Here is a 21,616-nt window from a genome sequence, read left to right on the forward strand (position 1 = left end):
AAAACGCCTCTCTGTTGTGAATATGCGGCACAAAGGAAACTCGATGAAAATCAGCGGAATCCCTCGTGACAAAATCAATAGATAAAGGGAAAGCCAGCGATAACAGCTGTTCATCGCCTTCTCGGCATTCGAGAAAATGTAAACAAGGAGAGCGCCTAAATATAGGACACTCCGAAAGAGCACCCCCAAAGAGCACGGCAACTGGGGAGCCAAGAAGCGAGAGCTGGCTGCCCAGCCGATTACATTTTCCCCAACTCAGTTGCTCGCAGCTCTTCGACGTCGGCGGCTAGTGGCACGGAAAACGGAAAAGCGCGGAAAATTTCTAGCTGCCCGTCCACTAACACACACACCCGCTCTCGCCCAGTGACAGTGTGCTCCATATGTGTAATCAAAGAACACGCTCGGAACCCGCAGTTTATATATAGAAAATTTCAACGCACGCTGCTGAGGGAAACTAAAATACAAAAATAAATTACGAAAATCGAAAAATAGTGGCCACTTTTTCGAGGAAAATTCTGAGAATCGTCGGGCTTTTAACAACGATAAAGGGAGTTATTATTCTAATTATTATTCGCATTACGCATACGCTCCGTGTGCCGTTCGCGTGTGTCTGTGACTGTGTTTGTGTGGTGAAGAGCGAAAAGCGAAAAAAGGAAATCCCGTCAGCGCTGCTGGCGTCGAAGCCGACGCAGGCGACTCCACCCAAAATTGTATATCAATTTTGAAGGGTTTTCGAGTTTTCCCAGTGCCCGTCGTATGCGTACTTGACCCGATGGTCCATAGCCAATAGCCCAATCCCAGCGAGAATCGACGCCGCCAAGCAGCAACAAGGAAAATGCGAGAAAAATGTTTGGTTTATGCGAAAAGTTGATGACACATTTCGCTGTCATTTTGACCGCATTTTTCCTCTCCCAGCCGCTGTTATTGCTGCTGATTTGCGGGCCGCATGGCGGCATTTCCCCCACATCCTCGCCCATGTTGGCGGAGGCCTCGGCGGCGGATGAAGCGTAAGTGTTCTCCGCACCCTCCCTCCTTGCCCTTGCCAACAGCAGGTGAAAATTGGTCAGCAGATATTCGGTTTTGCTGGATAGGCCCAGGGCCCGCGAACAAGTCAATTAGGGGGCGTGTTCTAATCATCCTTGTCGCCTTGCTTCCTCTCGTTGTCAACGACGCTCGTTAATTTTTCGTACATTTTATGCTAATTTCGTTGCCAGACGCCCGCTTTCCCCGCGGTTTTTATTTTCCTTTCAAGAGAATTCCCTGTAGACACTGAAAGGGGCTTATTGGGCTGCCTTTGGATACTATGTATTTGCGCAGAAGGAAAGATGAAAGCTTTATCGTGTTTACAGCCATTGTTTTCCTTTTGAACATTCAAAGAAGGAAGCGAATCGGATTCAGATAAAGTCTTTGCGCAAATAAGGAGTTTTTGGGAAAGTTAAACAAGGGAAAGAGTGGTGGGAGATGGTTGCCTACACGTTACGACATATATATTATTTTTAAAGCTTTTGTGAATCAACCAAGTCTCTTCTAAGTCTCTGCATTACAGTCATAATGTAGTAACTTTTAGAGTTAAGTATGTATTACATATAAAAGTTTGAAAGTGGTAGATAGTTCAGAGATTTAAATATATTCAAAAACTCTCTACTTTATAGATGGATCTTTAAGTTCAACTGTAACATGATGTTAATTATTTCAATTTTAAATAATACATAACGTTTCAAGATAGTGACCTTTAAGGCACATGAAGCTGCAATTTATTTAGTAGACAAGCTGAGGAAGTTAGGAATAAGTCCACCTGCTAAAAGTAATAAAATATTAAAAATGTCATAAGGTATTTTAAAGGTCGAACCCCTGGTTTTATAGTCTTTTTTTCTCATTTTGCTTTGCGTGTTTAAGCGTTTTGTCTTTTGTCTCGAACGTTTTTATTCTATTTCATTTTGGCGTGCATGCGTGTGTGCGTCAGCATTTTGCTCGACTTTTCTCTCCCTGAATTTTCCCCCATGCTTTTCGCATTTTTGTTTTGGGCCCTAACATTTCATAAAGTCACATCAAAAAATTGTTCGCCTGACATGCTGACTGTTGGGCATGAGCAAACAGGTAGAGCAGGTAGACCTTCCGTCGCCTACTGGCGCTAAATGAATATTTTATTGGACATTTTGTTGGGCCGCGCTAAACATAATGCCGAAAGTTGGGCACTTAATTTAAGTAAATACGGGACCAGCGACCACCGAATTATTTATATTTCTTGGCTTTGCTTTTTTGTGGGTAAACACTTGGTGTTTTGCTTTTAATTAAATATGCGATAAAACGATTTAATCAATTACTGTGCACTTGTTTTAACTTAATTAATGAAATGTTGAACCAAAATGCAAATACTACACCAAATATATATCAAAAAATCGTTCTAAAATATAGAGGCAAACCATTTATCAATTTATTTATGCTTATTCAATTCAAACCCTCAGAGGAAACCGATAAATTCGAAATGAATAAGCAAAACAAATGACATCAGCCACTAACAGATCTAATGACTCATTATTAATAATAATACCAAGGCCAAGAATATAAAAATAAAGTTAATATCCAATTAGCAAACTATATCATGGAACCATAAATAATTCAAAATTTAAGCCTCAAAAATACTTTTATAATAGAAAATTTCCACAAGCAAATTAAAGCTACAAAATAGACACAAACAACATTTTAACAACAGAGCAGATGCAGAAAATAATTAAATTCCTGTTAATAATTAATATTATGATGAATAGAAAATATATAGATAAATAGAAACTTAGATAAATATATAGATGGATATATAGATAGATAGATAGATGGATAGATAGATAGATAGATGGATAGATAGATAGATAGATAGATAGATAGATAGATAGATAGATAGATAGATAGATAGATAGATAGATAGATAGATAGATAGATAGATAGATAGATACATAGATAGATAGATAGATAGATAGATAGATAGATAGATAGATAGATAGATAGATAGATAGATAGATAGATAGATAGATAGATAGATAGATAGATAGATAGATAGATAGATAGATGGATAGATAGATGGATAGATAGATAGATAGATAGATAGATAGATAGATAGATAGATAGATAGATAGATAGATAGATAGATAGATAGATAGATAGATAGATAGATAGATAGATAGATAGATAGATAGATAGATGGATAGATAGATGGATAGATAGATAGATAGATAGATAGATAGATAGATAGATAGATAGATAGATAGATAGATAGATAGATAGATAGATAGATAGATAGATAGATAGATAGATAGATAGATAGATAGATAGATAGATAGATAGATAGATAGATAGATAGATAGATAGATAGATAGATAGATAGATAGATGGATAGATAGATGGATAGATAGATAGATAGATAGATAGATAGATAGATAGATAGATAGATAGATAGATAGATAGATAGATAGATAGATAGATAGATAGATAGATAGATAGATAGATAGATAGATAGATAGATAGATAGATAGATAGATAGATAGATAGATAGATAGATAGATGGATAGATAGATGGATAGATAGATAGATAGATAGATAGATAGATAGATAGATAGATAGATAGATAGATAGATAGATAGATAGATAGATAGATAGATAGATAGATAGATAGATAAATAGATAGATAGATAGATAGATAGATAGATAGATAGATAAATAGATAGATAGATAGATAGATAGATAAATATTAAGCTGGATTGATATATATTGAGATATATAGATAGATAAATATTAAGATATATAGATTTAAAGATAGATATATACTGAAATATATAGATGGATACATAAAAAGATAAATAGAGAGATAGATATATGGATTTATAAACCCATTATTCTGGAAATATGGTATGGACCAATATAATTTTCCCAGAATTTTTATTTACCTATACAAAATATATATTGGTATAATAATTTAGTTTAAATTTAAAGTAAAATTTATGAAAATAATAAAAGAACCATTGGCATCTTATGTTATATGTAGCTTACCTTATTTGTATTGCTTTCTTACTTATCTCTTTTTAACAATTATCAAAAGTTCAGGAACCTTCTTATGTGGCATAAAAGTACCTAACAAGTGGGGCCCCCAAAACAATGACAGTATCGATACGACGACACAGGAATGTGGCCAAATTAATTGAACAACTCCAGAACGTAATAAAAGTCAGAGAGGCATCATTCAATTCCAACTACCAACAAACGGCAAACAAAAACCAAAACAATTTCTCCGAGCGCCGACCGGGCCAACACACTCGAGTGTGCCTGTGTGTGTGCCTGTGTGAGGTGTGAGTGCGGGTGTGGGCTGCTGGTGTGCATGTGTGCCGTCGGAATAACTGTGTCAAAGGCAACGTCGGCGACAGAAGTGAAATGAAAATGGCCGAAGCAGCGCCGCAGGCAGCGTCGGTGACATCAAAAGCCACGTCAAGAGCGCCCCGCCTCGCAGATACTAAGATACTCATGGATACTGAGCGAAAGAGCGAGTGATTTTATGAATTTGGTCATGCGCAGGCACCCGCTGCCATTAAATGTTTATAATAAACGCCGCACTCACACGCAAGCTGAATTCGGCCAGTGTATATTTCGCTGGGCACTGCAATTTTAATTACTTTCGACTACTCGCCGACCAGAAATATAAATTATTCACCAAAACACTCAAACGCTATGAATGGTTATAGTTCGTAAAAATGTATTGAATATTCGGTGGAAATAAAACCTGGTTTATAAATCGTAAATGAACGCTCTAGAAGAGTGTTTAGACCACAAAAATACTAGGTCCTTAAGGCATTGCATATTTATATATCAAATACTATTCATTCCATCAGTCAGCAATTTATATATTTTAAAATAATATTGTGTAATACAATGTTGTTTTGTTGATTTTTAAATGAGAATAGAGAATAATGCTCTCCGGTGGATAATTTAATTATACCCTTGAACTGTAAGAGACGGATATAAAAATAGGCAGCGTAGAAAATTAACCAATAAGAAAGATATAGTATGGTGTACAAATGAATACTAAAATGATATATAAGACATGATTAAAATAATAATAGTTTTAGTACCTTAGATCACATAAAATATTAACATTTTTGATGAGCCATCACCATCTGTTCATCTGTACATCCATCATTACAGATATAATTCCCAACTGGTTCTAACATCCCTGGATATATGTTTGTACTATTATATGCTATTATATGATTTTTATACATATATGTGAGCTATTAAAAAGTTACTTATCCTTAAAGCAATTCAATCAAATTTTTCACGAATCTAGAGCGTCAAAATTATTTTGAGTGTAGGTAACCATATCAAACTAAAAGTTGCCACTGTACTTCTTGACACCCGACCTTTAGAATCATTTTCTCATAGATCTGTCTTAAGTTCCCGTTAAAATATTTAATGCTTGCATTAACTAATGGAATCGACCCGCTGCACTGTAGGTTCCTAAGAGAGAGAAAACCGTTTAAGAGAATCTGCGAACTAAGCTAAGAACGGAAGTGAGAGAAGATGCGCGCGCCGGCACTTGTTGATTTCTCACGCACACTAACAAGCTGGCACAGCTGTTCGTGGTAAGACGCTGGCGTCGCTGCCAGGAGGACGTGTTGTCACCTCGGTCAGGTGCGAACACACCTCTCGGCTGCTCCCCCACACGCCCGCTTCTCACCATGGGCGGAACATGTGCGCTAATTGAATTAGTGGAGCTCGGACAGGTGGTTGACATTTCGCTTGGGGAATTCTGACGCTGATAAATTGTTGTTTACCGCTCCCTTGGAATATCCTTGCGAAATATCTGATTGAGATTTTAATTGGTGAAAATCCAAAAGAAGCATAATAACGTGGGATTACATACTCTAGGGGGTTTTGAGTATTTAATCCCTAAGTTCTTTTTTAACAACTAAGCATAAAAATATATACTATACTAACTATATTAATTGTCTTTCCATTGCAGAGTCGGAAAATGGGCCACGGAGTTTGGGGACGAGCTGTTTCTGCTTGCCCAGAAGATAACCAAGTCGCAGGAAATCAAGGAGAAGTATAAGGAGTACAATGCTCGAGTGGAGCTGAAGAACGGCACCGAGCTGATCAAATCGATCACGGCCAACGTGGCCAAGATGCTGGCCCGGAAGGTGAATGCGGTGCGCTGCATTCAGAGGCAGGCGGAGGAAGAGTACGAGACTTTCAAGTTCAACCGTTCCTACGCACTGCAGAACTACTCATACTACTCCAGCAAGTACTCCACCTTTAATGGTAACAGTTCCGAGACTCTGGAGCCGAATGAGGCTGAGTTCGCGTGGATGTACACCCCCATGGAACTGAATCCTGACTCGCACTTCTACAACACGCCGGTGGACACTGAGCACAGTTCGGTGCACGTTCCCTCGAACGTTTGGGATCGCTCCGACCGAGTTCTGAAGACCATCATGTGGTCGGAGCAGCTAGACGAGGTATTCAAGAGGAACTACAAGTCCGATCCGGCCCTGTCGTGGCAGTACTTCGGCTCTGATACGGGCATACTGCGGCACTATCCAGCGTCTCAGTGGACAGACATAAGGCCGAATCGCATGGATGCCGATACCTACGACTGTCGGAAGCGATCTTGGTACATTGAGACGGCCACCTGCTCCAAGGACATCGTCATCCTGCTGGATCACTCCGGATCAATGACAGGTTTTCGCCACCACGTGGGAAAATTCACCATCCGTAGCATCCTGGATACGTTCTCGAACAACGATTTTTTCACCATCTTCCGCTACTCGGCGGAGGTCGAGGACATCATCCCCTGTTTTAACGGAGCGCTCGTCCAGGCCACGCCCGAGAACATCGAGATCTTCAACGAGGCCATCGCAAACCTGCCGGATCCGGAGGGCTATGCCAATCTGACGCTGGCATACGAGAAGGCCTTCCAGCTGCTGCACTCCTACTTCGATAGCAGGCACTGCAATGCCAACTCAACGTCTAGCTGTAACCAGGCCATCATGTTGGTCACCGACGGCGTCGCCGGCAATACTACCGAGGTCTTCCAAAAGTACAACTGGGGCAGCGGCGAGAACGGTACCTGGCACATGAACGTGCGCATCTTTACCTACCTGCTGGGCAAGGAGGTGACCAAGGTGCGCGAGATCCAGTGGATGGCCTGCCTAAACAGGGGCTACTATTCGCATGTCCAGACCCTTGACGAGGTGCACGAGGAGGTGCTCAAGTACGTGGACGTCATTGCAACACCCCTCGTTCTGCAGAACACAGCCCATCCACCCACATGGACTCACGCCTTTACGGATAAGACGGTGAGTGGGAACTTATTGATTGACTTTTGCAATATAAAGATCGATAGCTAAATATATATATTTGACATCACTAGTATGATCCAAAGACCTCTGATGAGCGAAGACCCCGTCTTATGATAGCTGTGGGCGTGCCAGCATTCGATCGATCCTATCTCAATGAGAACAGCACCAACACGAGGGCACGTATGCTGGGCGTAGCTGGGACAGATGTGCCTGTGGAAGATATAGACAAGCTGACATTGCCCTACAAGGTAAGAGACTATGGATAAACTATTTAGGATTATGGTAGCTTATTCTTAATTCCCTTCAGCTTGGAGTCAACGGTTACTCCTTTGTGGTGTCCAACAACGGATATGTCTTGCTGCATCCTGACCTGCGACCAATGGGGGTAAGTCTAATCTTAATATAATGTTTTACATACATTTTTCAATTAATATTAATTCCTCCTCCACACAGACAAATGGCAAGATGAATCCGAATTACAACAGCATCGATTTCACTGAAGTTGAGCATCTATTCGAGGATGAAAATCCCCGAGAGCCTGGCGATACCATCCTAAACATTCGCAACGCCATGGTGCGGAACCAGACCAAGCAGTTCAAGGATGTATCCGTGAAGTTCCACTACGACACAATGCGTCGCGTCTCGGAGGAGAAGCAAGACTACTTCTTCGCCCCTCTGCCGGATACCCCGTTCACCTTGGGCATCGTTATGCCCAGCGAGTACGGCAAGACGTGGATCAAGGTGGGCGAGGAGGTGTCTAAGAATACGCACATGAAGATCAATATATCGGATTTCTTCATCGGCGAAAACTGGAAGGTCCATCCCGATTGGTGGGTGAAACGCTAGTTCTCAGTGAAGAAAAAGGTCTAAACAAAATCGTATCATACACAGGGTCTATTGCAAGTATCACTATCTGGAGGGACACGAGTTCAAGACACCGGAGGCGGAGCTGCGGGAGTTTCTGGGCAAGATGGTGAAGAAGGATTGGAAATGGTCAGAACAGTATGCCGAAGACGAATCCGATAGAGATATAAATGATGACCGTACGTAGATAAGTCTGCTGCTGATTAGCTTTCTTGGTCCACTTTTCTTCTGACACAAGCAATCTCTCCTTTTCAGTGAACTGCGGCCGCCAAACACTAGGCGACGATGCCTACTACTGCAACACGGAGCTGGTGCATCTGCTGGTCTTCGACGCCAAGGTAACCAACTCCAGCTACGGCGAGTGGAAGTTCGAGAACGAGGAGGAGCGCCAGCTGATCAAGCGCTTTGGAGCAGATCTTCGCTTTGTGGCCACGATGAGCGGCCTCACCCGGTGGCAGTTTATCTTTGGGGAAGTGGAGGTAGACACGGATCGGGAGTTCGGTGACTACCACACCAAGGCCATTGACGAGACCTGGTACAAAAGCGCCATCCTGCAGCACCATGAGGACCGAACAGAGAGCTTTGTATACTCCGTAAAACACTACAACGATCCGATGGAGGACAGCGAAGTAAAGGTCACCGCCTCGCACGCGATCTTCCCAAGGGACGGTGGTAAGGAGGCGCCCGCCTGCGTCGTAGGGTTTCAGTTCTCCCATGCCCTCATGTGGGAGAGGTTCTTCAACATCACCGCCGTGGATCATGTAAGAAGAAGTCCAGGCGTCCAAAAAAATTACCTTAAAAAATTGATTTAAAATCCTTTATACAGTGCAACCGTTGCCTGCCCATCTGTACGGATGACGACGTGGACTGCGTGGTCATCGACAACAATGCCTACATTGTGATTGGCCAGAACATCAACACAACTGGTAAGTTCTTTGGCGAGTTCCACGGCGACGTGATGTCTGCGATGGTGGAAAGGGGCATCTTCCTGAGCATCGCCGTCTACGATTACCAGGAGCAGTGCAAGGAGGAGCCAAAAACGAACAGTGATGCCCATGGTATCCTGCATGTAAGATATGCACAAATTTTGTACTTTTCTGTATATATTTGTATTATTTCGATTTAAAATTTCCCATTAGCCCCTTCGATTGTTAAGTCTTGGCTGGAAGTGGTTAGTGGGTCATCTCTTCTTTCAGTATCAAAGGATTCAGTGGTGGGCAGATGGAGCACCATGTAAGTGTTACAATTCAAAACAAACTTTTATCAGTAAATAATCTCTCAATGATCGTTAGTCATGGAATACACCGACGAAATCGAGGACGAGTACGTGGCCGTGGGCGACGGCGGCAAAGCTTCGGCTTCCAAGCCGAAGGATGACGGCGACGATGAGAATGCTTTGTTTAAGGAACCCGAACCGGATCCCATCTATAAGCCCTGCGACATGCGCTCCACGCTGTACGCCCTGGAGCCCAGTGCCTTGGTGGGCATCAATGACTGGGTGGAGCCACCCTCGACCCGCCCCTTCTTGGTTAAAAAGATACCCAACTCCAATCTGCTGCTGGTGGTTGTCAACGTCCTGATGCCATCGCGCAGTGTCCGCCTGACGACCGAGCCACAGCGCTTGGAGTACCCAACGGAGTTTCCCTGTTACAAGCTCAACATGAGCTTCTACGAGCGGCGACGCATCGAGGAGTGCTACACGGAGCACGAAAATGTAAGTAACCTGAAGGGTAAGGGAAAGGGGATTGGGAATGTATAGATATATTGAATGGAAAAGTGTGATATAATGTATTAATTCAATATCGAAAATATCGTGAAAATTAATATATCGATACTTAAAATATCGAAAAAATCGATTGAATAAAAAAAAAATTATTTAAAATAGATTTCTGAAGTCCTGATAAATTTTTAATAATTTCTTAATGGATATTCAAAAATATGCACCTCTCCAGCAGTCATAAGAGAATGATGTGTTTTGTCTATGATTTATCTATAACTATCGATATCTCTTCTAATTTTATTTTCAGGAGGAACTGTACACCTATTGCGGCAATGCCTCGCGGCTGGGTTTGACGCTTCAGCTGCTGCCGCTGACCATGATTTTGATGTTTTACTTGACGCGCTGCTTTATGCGCTAGGGGATATATACACACACAACTACTTATACTATACAACAACTACGATGTACTTACTACACGCGACTACGATCGGTTTGTTGTCCTTATATGAATATATTTTTGTTTTATATAGATTGTAAACTATACTATGCCGTAGTCCAATGTTTAACAAGAATGCAACCAAACCAACACAGGCACAATCTTCTTAACTAAAAACCAATTTTAGCAAGAACAACTTCAACTCTTAGACTTACAAACCGCGCCAAAAGTTACTTAATACTTTATACAAAAATGTAGCGAATTGAGAAAAAGGCAACTTACAGACCAACCCCAAAGGAAGCCCCAGCGGATCCTTCAACTATTTCTCACGACTATTAAATAATGCTACGTTATGTTATTTATGTGCAACCCAAGTGCATACATAACGCCTATAGCTTAAACCCCACGTTTCATAGACAATTTTGATAGTTTATTATGGTACAACCAAAGCCAAATATTAAAAAAAAAAACAAAACACAAAATAAACGAAATACCAAAGAAATTGTAAAAGAGAACAAAAATAATTCTAATAACAATTATTTTTGTAATTTTATAAAGCTTAGTTGTTTGTTTTTACAACAATAAAAGAGTAGTTATTGTATAATACGAGTAAATGATAAAACATAAGACACATGCACTTACTCTTATTATTGCAATGGAAAATAATTACTTAAATTCGTTGATTTTTTGTTACAGCCCCCAAAACGGTTTAATTATAGATACAAAACGGTTTTTATACGGGATAATAATTAATGTTTACTGCAAGAAGATACCTACCATGTATTTCCTCCTGTTTTGTAATGTGTATTTTTATTGAATTTAATGTTTTAAAAACGGCCAAGTTGACGGAGCAGTCAACGTCGAACGCGCGCACAGATTTTTTAAAAAACAAATATAGGACCACCTGTAAAGTATCTAATACTTGTTCGATATTGAGTTCGATAAACCATCTATGATTTAAAGCTCTTTTCTGGCCTTAGAATTAGTCTGGAAGCATTAGCAAGATCTACACATAAAGATGGATAAACCAAACAAAAATTGAATACTAAAACCTAATTGCCTTTGTATCGTATTTCAAATGTGGAAACAATTTATGAACTTCATGAATTTATGCATAGAAAAAATATAATAATATTATATTATTATGAAGAAGACAATTTAAATTAGGATTATTTTCAAGGAAATGAAATCAAAATGAAGACGGCGTTTTTAAAGCTGAGCTAAGATGCTAGAGAAATGAATGGAAATTTGAAAACAGTTAACTATTAAATGTAATTTTTTAAACAAACTGAATTACTAATACAACATTTATTTTTTGGAGTGTTTAAACGTTGTAAAATGTATAAAAAAGAAACATTACGAAGATATGTAAATCTAGTCATAATGGTATACGTGGATTTGCTGCGACTTCATCCAATTAATATTCATCTCTATGAGTTTCGGACTCCTTTTAATCGAGTTTTATTCAATTTCGACACGTATACACATTTTATAAGACATGTCCACTAAAACTAAAAACTGTAAACATTTTAAAAAATTTCCTTAGCAAAATAAATAAAGTAATCGTCGACGAAAGTCTTTTATTATTATCTATTTTTATTTATTTAGTAAGGGTAGCGGTGTTTTTTTGCCAAAAAGAAACCGGAATGGTCTTATCGAAAGTTTAAATGATATTTTCGATTTATTTACAATTTAATATCGATGTATCGGCCTTGGAAATCGATATTTATCTATCCCCATTTAAATAGAAGTTAGATAGTTTTTATCTATTAAACCTGGTTGTCATGAAAATATTCGTACATTTTTTTAGGTCTATCCAACATAAATATTTTCACTTATGGCAAATTTTTATCATAAATAAAAAATATTGCCAGATGGATACTGAGAAGTATATATTTTTTCAATAAGGTATAAAAACTTCGATATATTTTTCTTATTGTGATGATAATTTTCTGTGAAATTCAAGCTAATGTATATTCTCTCTATTTTCTGTAAACACCACGTCATCTGTATTTACTTTTCCATTTAAAATTGTCAAAGCTTTCACTACTCCCCCAAAAAACACTGTTCAAATTCAAACAAAAAGCAGGGGCGCGCGAATGCGCGAGTGTGCCCGCCGTTGAGTTTGGTCTAGCCCTGGAACGAGGAATAGGTAAAAGGCGCCAATGAATTTGCCGCTAAAGCCGAAACGAAAACTGTCAAAAAGGCGGAGAGACCTCCAGGAAACGTGAAAAATAAAGTGCTTGTGCTGGCTAAAGCCAAAGTTAAACCGAATAAAACCCCAAACAGCGACGATTAGCGGTGTCCAGTGAGTTTATTTACATAATTACAGCTGATATTTGCGTACAGCTGACCGCGAAACTTTTTGCAGATGGCCAGCAAGCGGCTGATGCTCGACTTTGAAGTCGGCGAAGATGGAGAGACAGCGAGGGCATGCGACCAGGTGGACGAGAGCCAGGAGAGCGTGGCCCCACAGGCAGCCAAGAGGGTGAAGGGGCCACTGGGAACACCGCTGCAGCGCCTGCTCAAGTCCAGCGGCTCCACCATCCTGTCGCCCATCACGGAACTGGCGCAAAACATGCGTGGTGCGCGCCTGGAAGCTGGTGGCGGCGGCGGCACGCCCAAGTCCACCCAGAGAAGCTTCCACAGCACATCGTCCAGGGCCCTAAGCAGCTTCAACAGCTACGACTCGGGCAACTCGCTTGACGACGAGTACATGGCCATGTTCGAGCTGGAGGAGGACGAAGATCAACAGCTGGGGCTGCCCGGCAACCTAGAACTGCTCATTACCGGCCAACTGAAGGCGGAGCAGCAGCAGCAACAACATCCCGAAAAAGGCGAGTCACAAAAGCGGTCGTTGCGCCGCTGTCTGAGCTTGTTTCCCAGCGAGGATGACTCTCAGGAAAAAGTTCAAGGTCCCACACCGTCCACGAGGAAACTGCAGCGCAAGACGCTTTCCATGAACGATGCTGATATCATGACCGCCCTGGGTGACGAGCCGGAACTGATCGGGGATCTGAGCAAACCATGTGCTCTGCCCTGCCTGCTAACCGGCACCCGCCATCGCGATTTAAAGACGATTTCCGGAGAAACACTGGCCCGCCTCATCCAGGGCGAGTTTGTCGAGCAGCTGGGCACTGGCGGTGACTACCAGATCATTGACTGTCGCTATCCGTACGAATTTTTGGGCGGACACATACGCGGCTCTAGGAATCTCTATACACGCGGCCAAATCCAGGATGCCTTTCCCAGCTTGACGCACAAGGACGGGGAGCAGCGTCGCATCTATGTGTTCCATTGTGAGTTCTCCTCAGAGCGGGCGCCGAAGCTTCTGCGCTTTCTGCGCAACAACGACCGCAGCCATCACGCATCCACCTACCCGACGCTTGACTATCCGGAGCTGTATCTGCTGCACAATGGGTACAAGGAGTTTTACGGCTCGCATGCCGACCTGTGCGAGCCGCGCCAGTATGTGCCCATGTTGTCGCCGGCTCACAACGAGGAGTTCCGTTACTTCCGGGCCAAGACCAAGTCGTGGCAGAGCGGTGAGAGCGAGGGCGGCGACAGTGGTATCGGTGGCGGAAGCGCCCGCCCTCTACGCAAGTCACGATCTCGTCTGCTGTATGCCGACGGAGAGGATTAGAGCTTCAGGGATTTAGGGATTAAGAAGGAATATCCAAACTCAAACAACGTTATTTTCTAATTGGAATTATTGGTTTCGTTTCGTTGCGTTTTTTTTTTTTTGTCAATGTTGAATACTATATTTTATGTTGTTTCATTTCTTTAAGTTTAAATATCAGTCCAGTGTCCAAAATAAAATTAAAAATAATTATAGAAAAAGGGAACGAGAAACCAAACAAAAAAAATCTAGTCGGTTGAAAATTAGAATCTTGAAATTATTTCTCGTTTACCTTCCATGTTCAAAACTTAGAAGTCATATTTTTAAGGTATATTTTATGATAAAACCTTTTTTTAAGTTACTTATTATAAGCATTAATTTTACCGCAAGGATAACTCGTGAAGAAACCCAAAGAAATGCAGTGATTTTTACATTTTTAAGAACAAATTCGAAATTAATTTTGTATGATTAAAAAAAATAATAATATAAATAATAATAATATAATGTTAACACACTAGAAACTACATAATTAATTAAATTAAACAAATGCTTTAATCGCAAATAACGATTAAATTTAAGAACTATTTACCAATTAATTGTATCTTAAGAAATTATTGAAAAACCAGATTTATAAGAACAAAAGATAAATTTAAGCAACTAATGAAATTATATACAAATGTAAAGATTATTTATTTTCAAAACAAACGTAATTAAATATAATTTTTTTATTATTCACCACAACCGAAAAAAAAAATCAACAAAAGTGTATACATTTGTGAACCATTAATGAATTTATTTATATAATTAAGGAAAAATTATAAAGTGATTTCTAGTTAGTAAAAAAGAGAAAGAAATGGTTTAATTATTGCATTCCAAAATTTAAGCAAATAATCAAAATAGCAGTACTAACTTTAAATTTATTTATAATATAAAAATATAACTGAGGTAGATGGAAAACGAATCAGTAATTCTATACCATTAAATGAAATATACCTCATCTTATAAGTACAGTCTCCTTTTTTTTTCAATCGTTTAACCAAATGTATTATTAACAATGCCAATGATTTATAAAATAAATAAAATTAAGTTTCAATTACATTTAAGGAAAATCATTGCTTTTTTTATTTTATATTACAGCTGTGGATAGTATAAAATTATAAAATTAAATAAAAAAAAAAAACACAATGAATAAGAACTAATCTGCCAGCTTGAGAACCTTCAAGAAAAATTTGTGTCAAAAACTTACAGCGTTACGCTGCTTATACTTATATTACTTAGGTTGTGTTATACAGTTATCCCTGTTTATTTGCATATAACCTACTCAAAATTATAAAATAAATCCTCTTAGTTTCAAAATTACAAATGTAAAGACAACTTTTGATTTTTTTTGGGTAATATATTTTGAAAAATTCTTTACAAAAATATTTTGTTGTTTTTTAAGATTCGAGACATGTCGACATCTGTTAGTGTTTACAGAAAAAGGACAAATGAATTTCACATCAACTCGGATTATCTGAGCTGTCAAACCTTAACAAAATAATGTTATTTTTAAGAAAAAGAGGCACGACTTGAGCTTGGCTCAAAGTACGACGAAATAACAATTAATACAGTTGCCTTTTCGGATTAGTTCTAGAAATATTAAAGTCTAATCCTCGGTGTTGGCTTCAAAGGGTGCCTTGCAGCCGGCCTTATCGTAGAACTCCAGGGGCAGCGGATCCTCATTGGTATAGTAGTCCGAATCGCGAGCACAGCTTGGCCCCAATTCCAATTTGACCATCTTCTCGCGCCAGAAGTCGAGGAGCTCCCGTGTAAGCACCTCGTCGCGCAGCTTGACAATCCACTCATTGTAATCTTGGGGTCCATAGAAGCCAGCGTCGCCCTTGTACTCCTGCAGCAGCTCGGCAGCCTTGTCCTGGTCGGCCTGCGAAGGCACGCCATCAAAGAGCAGCTTCCAAATGATTTCCCTTGCTGCGGCGGCCACTTTCTTCACACTCTCCTGATGCACATTGTCGGGCACAATGATTTTGGTCAGCACAAAGCGCTTCATCAGGGTGCGGTATTCCTCAAGAGGGTTCTCCTTGGTCAACACGGCTTCAAAGTCGCCGGAAAGAGCAGCGGCATCGTCGGCACTTAGCTCGCCGGGAGTACTCGGCTGGGCTGCTGCTTGTTCTTCCTGATCCAGCGAGGCCTGGTGTTCGAAGGCGGCTCGCACCTTGAGGCTGGCCGCAAATGGAGCCGTGCACCCGGCATGGGCGTAGAACTCCAGCGGGGGCGTGTCATCGCTGTCGAACAGGTCACAATCACGCGACCAGCAAGGGCCCAGTTGCTGCTTTACGACGGTATCGCGCCAGAAATCCAACATTTCTCGCTTAAGGAGCTCGTCACGCAGCTTGACGATCCACGAATTGTAGGGAATCGGGTCGTAGAAGCAAGCGTCGCCTCTATATTCCTCAAGCAGCTGCTTCGCCTTCTGCTGCCGTGAGTCATCCTCACCGTCCGCTTTGGCTGCATCGGTGAATAGCAGCCGCCAGATGACCTCACGCGCAGCTGCAGCCGTTCTATTAAAATTCTCCTTGGTGATCTCATCTTCGACGATCTCGTCCACCTGAACCCGCGTCTCGATCAGCTTCTGGTAGTCTTTCACCGGATCCTCCAAGCCAATTGTATAGTCATTCTATTAATCATCAGAAGAACGTATTTCATTATTTGCTCAGGTGTGCGATTCTCCTAGAGTTTTCGCTCACCAGTGACAGTTTCTCTGCCGTTGCCGCCATTGTTTCACCTTCCGTCTCTTCGGCCTTGCGCTTGGACATGCCCTTTTTGTTCGACTTGAATCTTTTATCTCGCTTTTCTTGCACTTTTTAAATTATTGTCGAATAGCAAAATAAACTCGTATTGCTCAATATATCGAGGTTTATATATTTGCAATAATATCGATTTATCGGAGTATCGATATATTGGAGTGGAATCGGTTATATACTCGATTGAACTATATTTAATCATGCGATACATCGATATACGTTTTCAGAATCGACTTGTTTAAACAAGTTCTATCTCGTGGAAAACTTAAGTACATATAAGTATTTCAAAGTTAAGTGATCGATTTTTTAACTTATGTTTTAGCTGTTAATTTCATGATAGTCTTAAGACACTAGCCAACCCATCGGTGCTATCGATTAATCGAATGTGTGTTACATCGGTCCTACTTCCACCACTAACCACTAATTTTGTGAATTGTTAGCAAGTCGCTCTGCTTAAATTACACCCTGAAATTGGTGGATACACATGTGAATTGTATAATCCAGTGACATAGAATCCTTTCGAATAACGCTAAGAAAAATTATTAGCAACGCCCTGTTAAAATCGTAGACCATTTGATATTCGCCTTGCCCGACTCTGCGTGTGTGTGTGTGACTTTGCGACAAAGAAATTTGAGGTTAAGCATTTCGCCCACGGCAGCAAACGGATTCGGAGTTAATGTCGCCCATAAGCAATCAATTGCCAATTACATTTAACATAAAACACTTTTAGTCCCAGTTGAGAACAGTAAAGGCCAAATTCGTGGTCGAGCAGACAAGCCAAGTGCATTCGTGGAACTCCTGTCTGTGAGAGTCGCTGTCAGTGTGTGATTGTGTGTGTGAACGTGAATTCAATTTTCGCGTGCACGAAAAAGCAACGAAAAAGCTTCAAAAGTTATACTCAAATGTGTATGGCAATTGTGGTAAGTGTATTTGGCTTTTCATTGCAGCCATTTTCCCATTTTACAAATTATAAGCGATAAGAAAAACCGTACCTTTCCACTCACAGAAAAGGTGTGTGTTTGTGTGCGTTGGTATTTGGGGCCCAGCCTTTTATTACGCTACCTGGCACTGAAAGTAGAGTGTAAGGGTATGCAAGAGTCGTTGCAATAAATGTTGCTGTTTATAAGGAATATTATTATTTTTTTTTTGTGTTTAATAAACTTTTTGGTTTCATGTTAAAGGCATTACAACAACTAAAATTTGGCAATTTTGAATATAATTTATTTTTCTGTTGATAAAATCGATACCCTATTAAATGCCTAAATTACTATCATATTAAATGGCAATAAGATATGGAATCTTTTCTTAAACTTAAATTTTATAAAATTTATTTTTATAACTTTTTTAACATTTTTCTCTAAATAAACCAACCTATTAAAATCCCGCATATACCCGATAGAATCTTTTGATTATACCAATATCTAAATAAATGCTATAAAAAACGACCTAGATGACTTTAATCATTTCGGAATCATTTCATTATTTTATTTTACCTGAGATCATTTAATGCTCGAATAATATCAATAAAACGAAGGAAAACAATTGTAACATCTTATGTAAATGTGTGGCTTTTACGGAAAATGGTCCTTTGTGAGCATGAAATTACACTTATTGCGCCGCATGACGTTGCCAATTGAAAGTAAATGTCAGCTTACTGCCGCTGACCCAGTTTATCATCCGAATGGAACTAGGACAGGCCAGGAATTGTTTGCGCCGCCCCAGAAAAACTTCGAACATCGCTCTACATTCTCGCCTTTTCCTTTAATTTCTTTTCTGGCCATTTCTCTCTTTGCTCCACACAATACGTCATTCGGGCACGTAAACTCAGATATATATCTAATCTGTGAATACATTTTAAACAGATTTATCATATCAAAGAGTGGGAGAGAGGACAAACAATAAACAAAAGACGTAGGAGAGCAAAAATTTCGAGCCAAATAACCAAATCAGTTCCCATTTTATACTGAGCAACCGTGGACGCAGAGTTATCTAGTGGAATGATATTTTTTGCACTCATAATTTTCGCCTTTTTGTAATCAGTTGCTCAGTTACTTAACAAGGTTCGGTGCTTTGATTTAACTTTTATCTCTGCCCTCTTACGCCGGAACACACTGGTGGTCGCCGGTATTTATATATTTATCGCGATGTTTGCCGATCGGTTCAACCTGAACTTATCAGTCAATTGCGTCAATTGGAATTCAAAGAGTGAGAAAGCCGGTGGTCAAAAGGCAAATAGCGATACAACTCTCTTCTCTTTGGTTTCCGTTCTGTGGCTTCTCTCATCAATGGGTCTTGTCCTTGAAAAAGTTCAATGATATTGCCTGGTCGAAAAAATATCATTTATTTCAAGTGTTGATCTTACGTTTTTAAAATTCCTTTTTCTCATAAGACGCAAAGATAACCCTATCGAGAGGAAGAAACTCCCGGTTATATCAAGACAAAATTTATTTCACAAATAACATCAGAAAAAAATTCATTAATTAACAAACTGTTTACATCACCATGATAATTAAGTTGTAAAGAAAAATCCAGTATACTTTTCAATAACTTTTCCGTTCCACATAGAGGAAGATAAGTTTATATATAATTCAAGAGTACCCATTTATTTTTTGTCTTATCTAAAATCCACACTTGATGAAGTCTTGCTCAAGTTTAATCAACATTGATATTACTCTCTGCTGAAATGATACGAGCTTATGTATTACGCATATGTACACACATATTTCCTTCTTCTTTTTTGTTCATCAGGCAGTATTCTTGCCTCCAGTTCTTAGCATTTCGATCGTCATGTTCTGGGTTTATCTGCTTTCTGCCAGTTTTCAAGTATTCTATATTCTTACTCATACGAGTGCGAGAGCCAAACATTTGTATATCAATTGAATACTTCCAACTATGCAGCCGAATTTATGGTCATTTAATTGCCACCAATTAGCTTAAGGTCATTTCGATTGATTAAAATTGATTGGGGTTCGAAGTAAGTTTCTCAAACACTCCAATTTTTAACTTCAAGCGAAGCACTCGCTAATTAGAGCTTATAAGTTCGAATGAGAGTTGGGTTTTTCTGAATACTTTTCCTGGCTATAATTCATAGCCGTGTATTATTTTTACTGCTGTCACGTTTTGGCAGCTTGTGTGCAGAATTTCACCAATACATGTCATTTCTAAATATAGACCAAAAACAAACAACAAAGCATGCAATACGATTTACAAACGTCAGTAGGTGAAGGGAGGCAGATAGGAAAGTGCCACCGCCCACTACCACCGTCCTCCCTCGGCGACAACCACCAACGGATTCTATATATAGTGCGATAAATGTTGTGCGGTTTGTCCTCAATAGTTTGCCCTGCCCTTGGCTAAAGCGAAATAACAAAAACTGAATAGTAAGACGACATTTTGTTAGGGTAATTTTTGTCAAAATCAACCTTGGAAGAAGACAAGCGATTTGTGGCAGGGAGACATGCATTTGATAATTGCAATAACAAGATGATTGTTTACCATCAGTGGAGTATAGGACTTATAGGACCCTACTTCTTGGCTACGCCCCTGATTAGTCTTTTTTATCAAAACAAACAGCAACAGCCGGTCTCTGGCTTCCTCTCCGCTTTTCTGGTTGAGAGCAAATACAATAAAAACACGATGACGCATAAAGATACCTTCAACCACCAGTCTCATGACTCGTATGTGAATATATGTATAATATTATATTAAATGATAAAATTAATATATACACCAACTTATATTCAATAAATAAGAGTAAGAATTAAAAGAAAAAAAAAGCTTATTAAAACTAAAATTTAACAGATAAATTGGTGACTCGCGAGTCAAGTACCACTGGTTTAAATACAGGATTTATTGATTAAAATCCTTTCATATTTTATATTCGCTTTGTCTAAAAGCTTTTGCCGTAAAATATTATTATATTATAAATTCAATTTAATTTAATTGGTAGTTCACAACTATCGTAAATATGTGACAACCCTCGGACTAGAGCTTCCGCTTCCTGCCCATCTCCTAGTACGGTGCAGACGGAAAGTTCTTCCACGAATTCGAAATTTCCATTATGGCGAAATAACGAAATCAAGGATGCGAGCTAGGAGGCGGAGATCCACCGCCTCCATTAGTCGCAAAATCAATAACTCGTAACTTGGACTCAGTATGCCTTTGAGTCTGTTGTGGTGCACAAAGCGAAGTATTTTTTGTCGGATTTTTGCGGTTTTTGTGTTGTCCATGAGTTTTAATAAGTCCTAAATGGCAAAATGTCTGTGAGTGTGTTCTTAACGTGTTTGTTTGTTTTATTAACTTAGGTAAGCAAAACTTTGCCATGCCTAATAGATTACTTTTCTAAAAAGTTTGGGATTTTTAGCAAAGTTTTAAGGTGGAAAATAAGGAAAGGTCCAATAAGTTGTACAAGTTGGGTCAACTAGTCGTAATAGTAACTTTACAACGTCCTAAGGAAGATCATCCCCCTTAACTGAATTTTATCATTGAGCCCATAAATTTCTCCCTTATGGGAAAAATATTTTCTTTAATAATTAGTTACATTTGCTTTCTCAATTTCGTGTTGTTTAGTCTTCTAGTTTTCTTTGCAACTGTTGCAAAAATATATATCCATCCGATTTGATTTCGATAATTGTTTGCACTTGCGTGTCTGCGTTGTGTCTGGCTTTGCTTGCTGATACAGCACGTTTCTCGTTTTATATTGACAACTGCAGACATCGGCTTAGTCGTGCTGAAACTTAAATGACAGTTGCCATCATCAAATTTCACGCCGTTTTTATTTGTTTACTATGATTTATTTGTTGCGCTTTGTAAAAACAGGCATAAGGCAACTAG

General features: G+C 39.7%; 3 protein-coding genes across 3 annotated transcripts; 2 read left to right on the forward strand and 1 right to left on the reverse strand.

The window, feature by feature from the left end:
* The first annotated feature begins 284 nt into the window (after positions 1 to 284).
* On the forward strand, positions 285 to 11,938 carry Ca-Ma2d (Ca[2+] channel Muscle-specific alpha2/delta subunit). Its single transcript, XM_017168560.3, has 11 exons — positions 285 to 1,007; positions 6,005 to 7,340; positions 7,415 to 7,591; positions 7,651 to 7,728; positions 7,797 to 8,173; positions 8,235 to 8,386; positions 8,463 to 8,968; positions 9,034 to 9,276; positions 9,347 to 9,440; positions 9,500 to 9,921; positions 10,235 to 11,938. The coding sequence occupies exons 1-11, from the start codon at positions 847 to 849 to the stop codon at positions 10,343 to 10,345; spliced, it is 3,657 nt and encodes a 1,218-aa protein (XP_017024049.1). The 5' UTR covers positions 285 to 846; the 3' UTR covers positions 10,346 to 11,938.
* Positions 11,939 to 12,352: 414 nt separating this feature from the next.
* twe (twine) lies at positions 12,353 to 14,710 on the forward strand. Its single transcript, XM_017168594.3, has 2 exons — positions 12,353 to 12,671; positions 12,735 to 14,710. The coding sequence occupies exon 2, from the start codon at positions 12,735 to 12,737 to the stop codon at positions 14,004 to 14,006; it is 1,272 nt and encodes a 423-aa protein (XP_017024083.1). The 5' UTR covers positions 12,353 to 12,671; the 3' UTR covers positions 14,007 to 14,710.
* A 647-nt stretch (positions 14,711 to 15,357) lies between these two features.
* EndoGI (Endonuclease G inhibitor) lies at positions 15,358 to 16,906 on the reverse strand. Its single transcript, XM_017168619.2, has 2 exons — positions 16,727 to 16,906; positions 15,358 to 16,656 (listed from the first exon to the last, which is right to left on the reverse strand). Exons 1-2 carry the CDS (start codon positions 16,793 to 16,795, stop codon positions 15,628 to 15,630), a joined length of 1,098 nt encoding a protein of 365 aa, XP_017024108.1. The 5' UTR covers positions 16,796 to 16,906; the 3' UTR covers positions 15,358 to 15,627.
* Positions 16,907 to 21,616: the final 4,710 nt, after the last annotated feature.

The sequence above is a fragment of the Drosophila kikkawai genome, chromosome 2L, assembly GCF_030179895.1.
Source record: "Drosophila kikkawai strain 14028-0561.14 chromosome 2L, DkikHiC1v2, whole genome shotgun sequence".
Taxonomy (NCBI): domain Eukaryota; kingdom Metazoa; phylum Arthropoda; class Insecta; order Diptera; family Drosophilidae; genus Drosophila; species Drosophila kikkawai.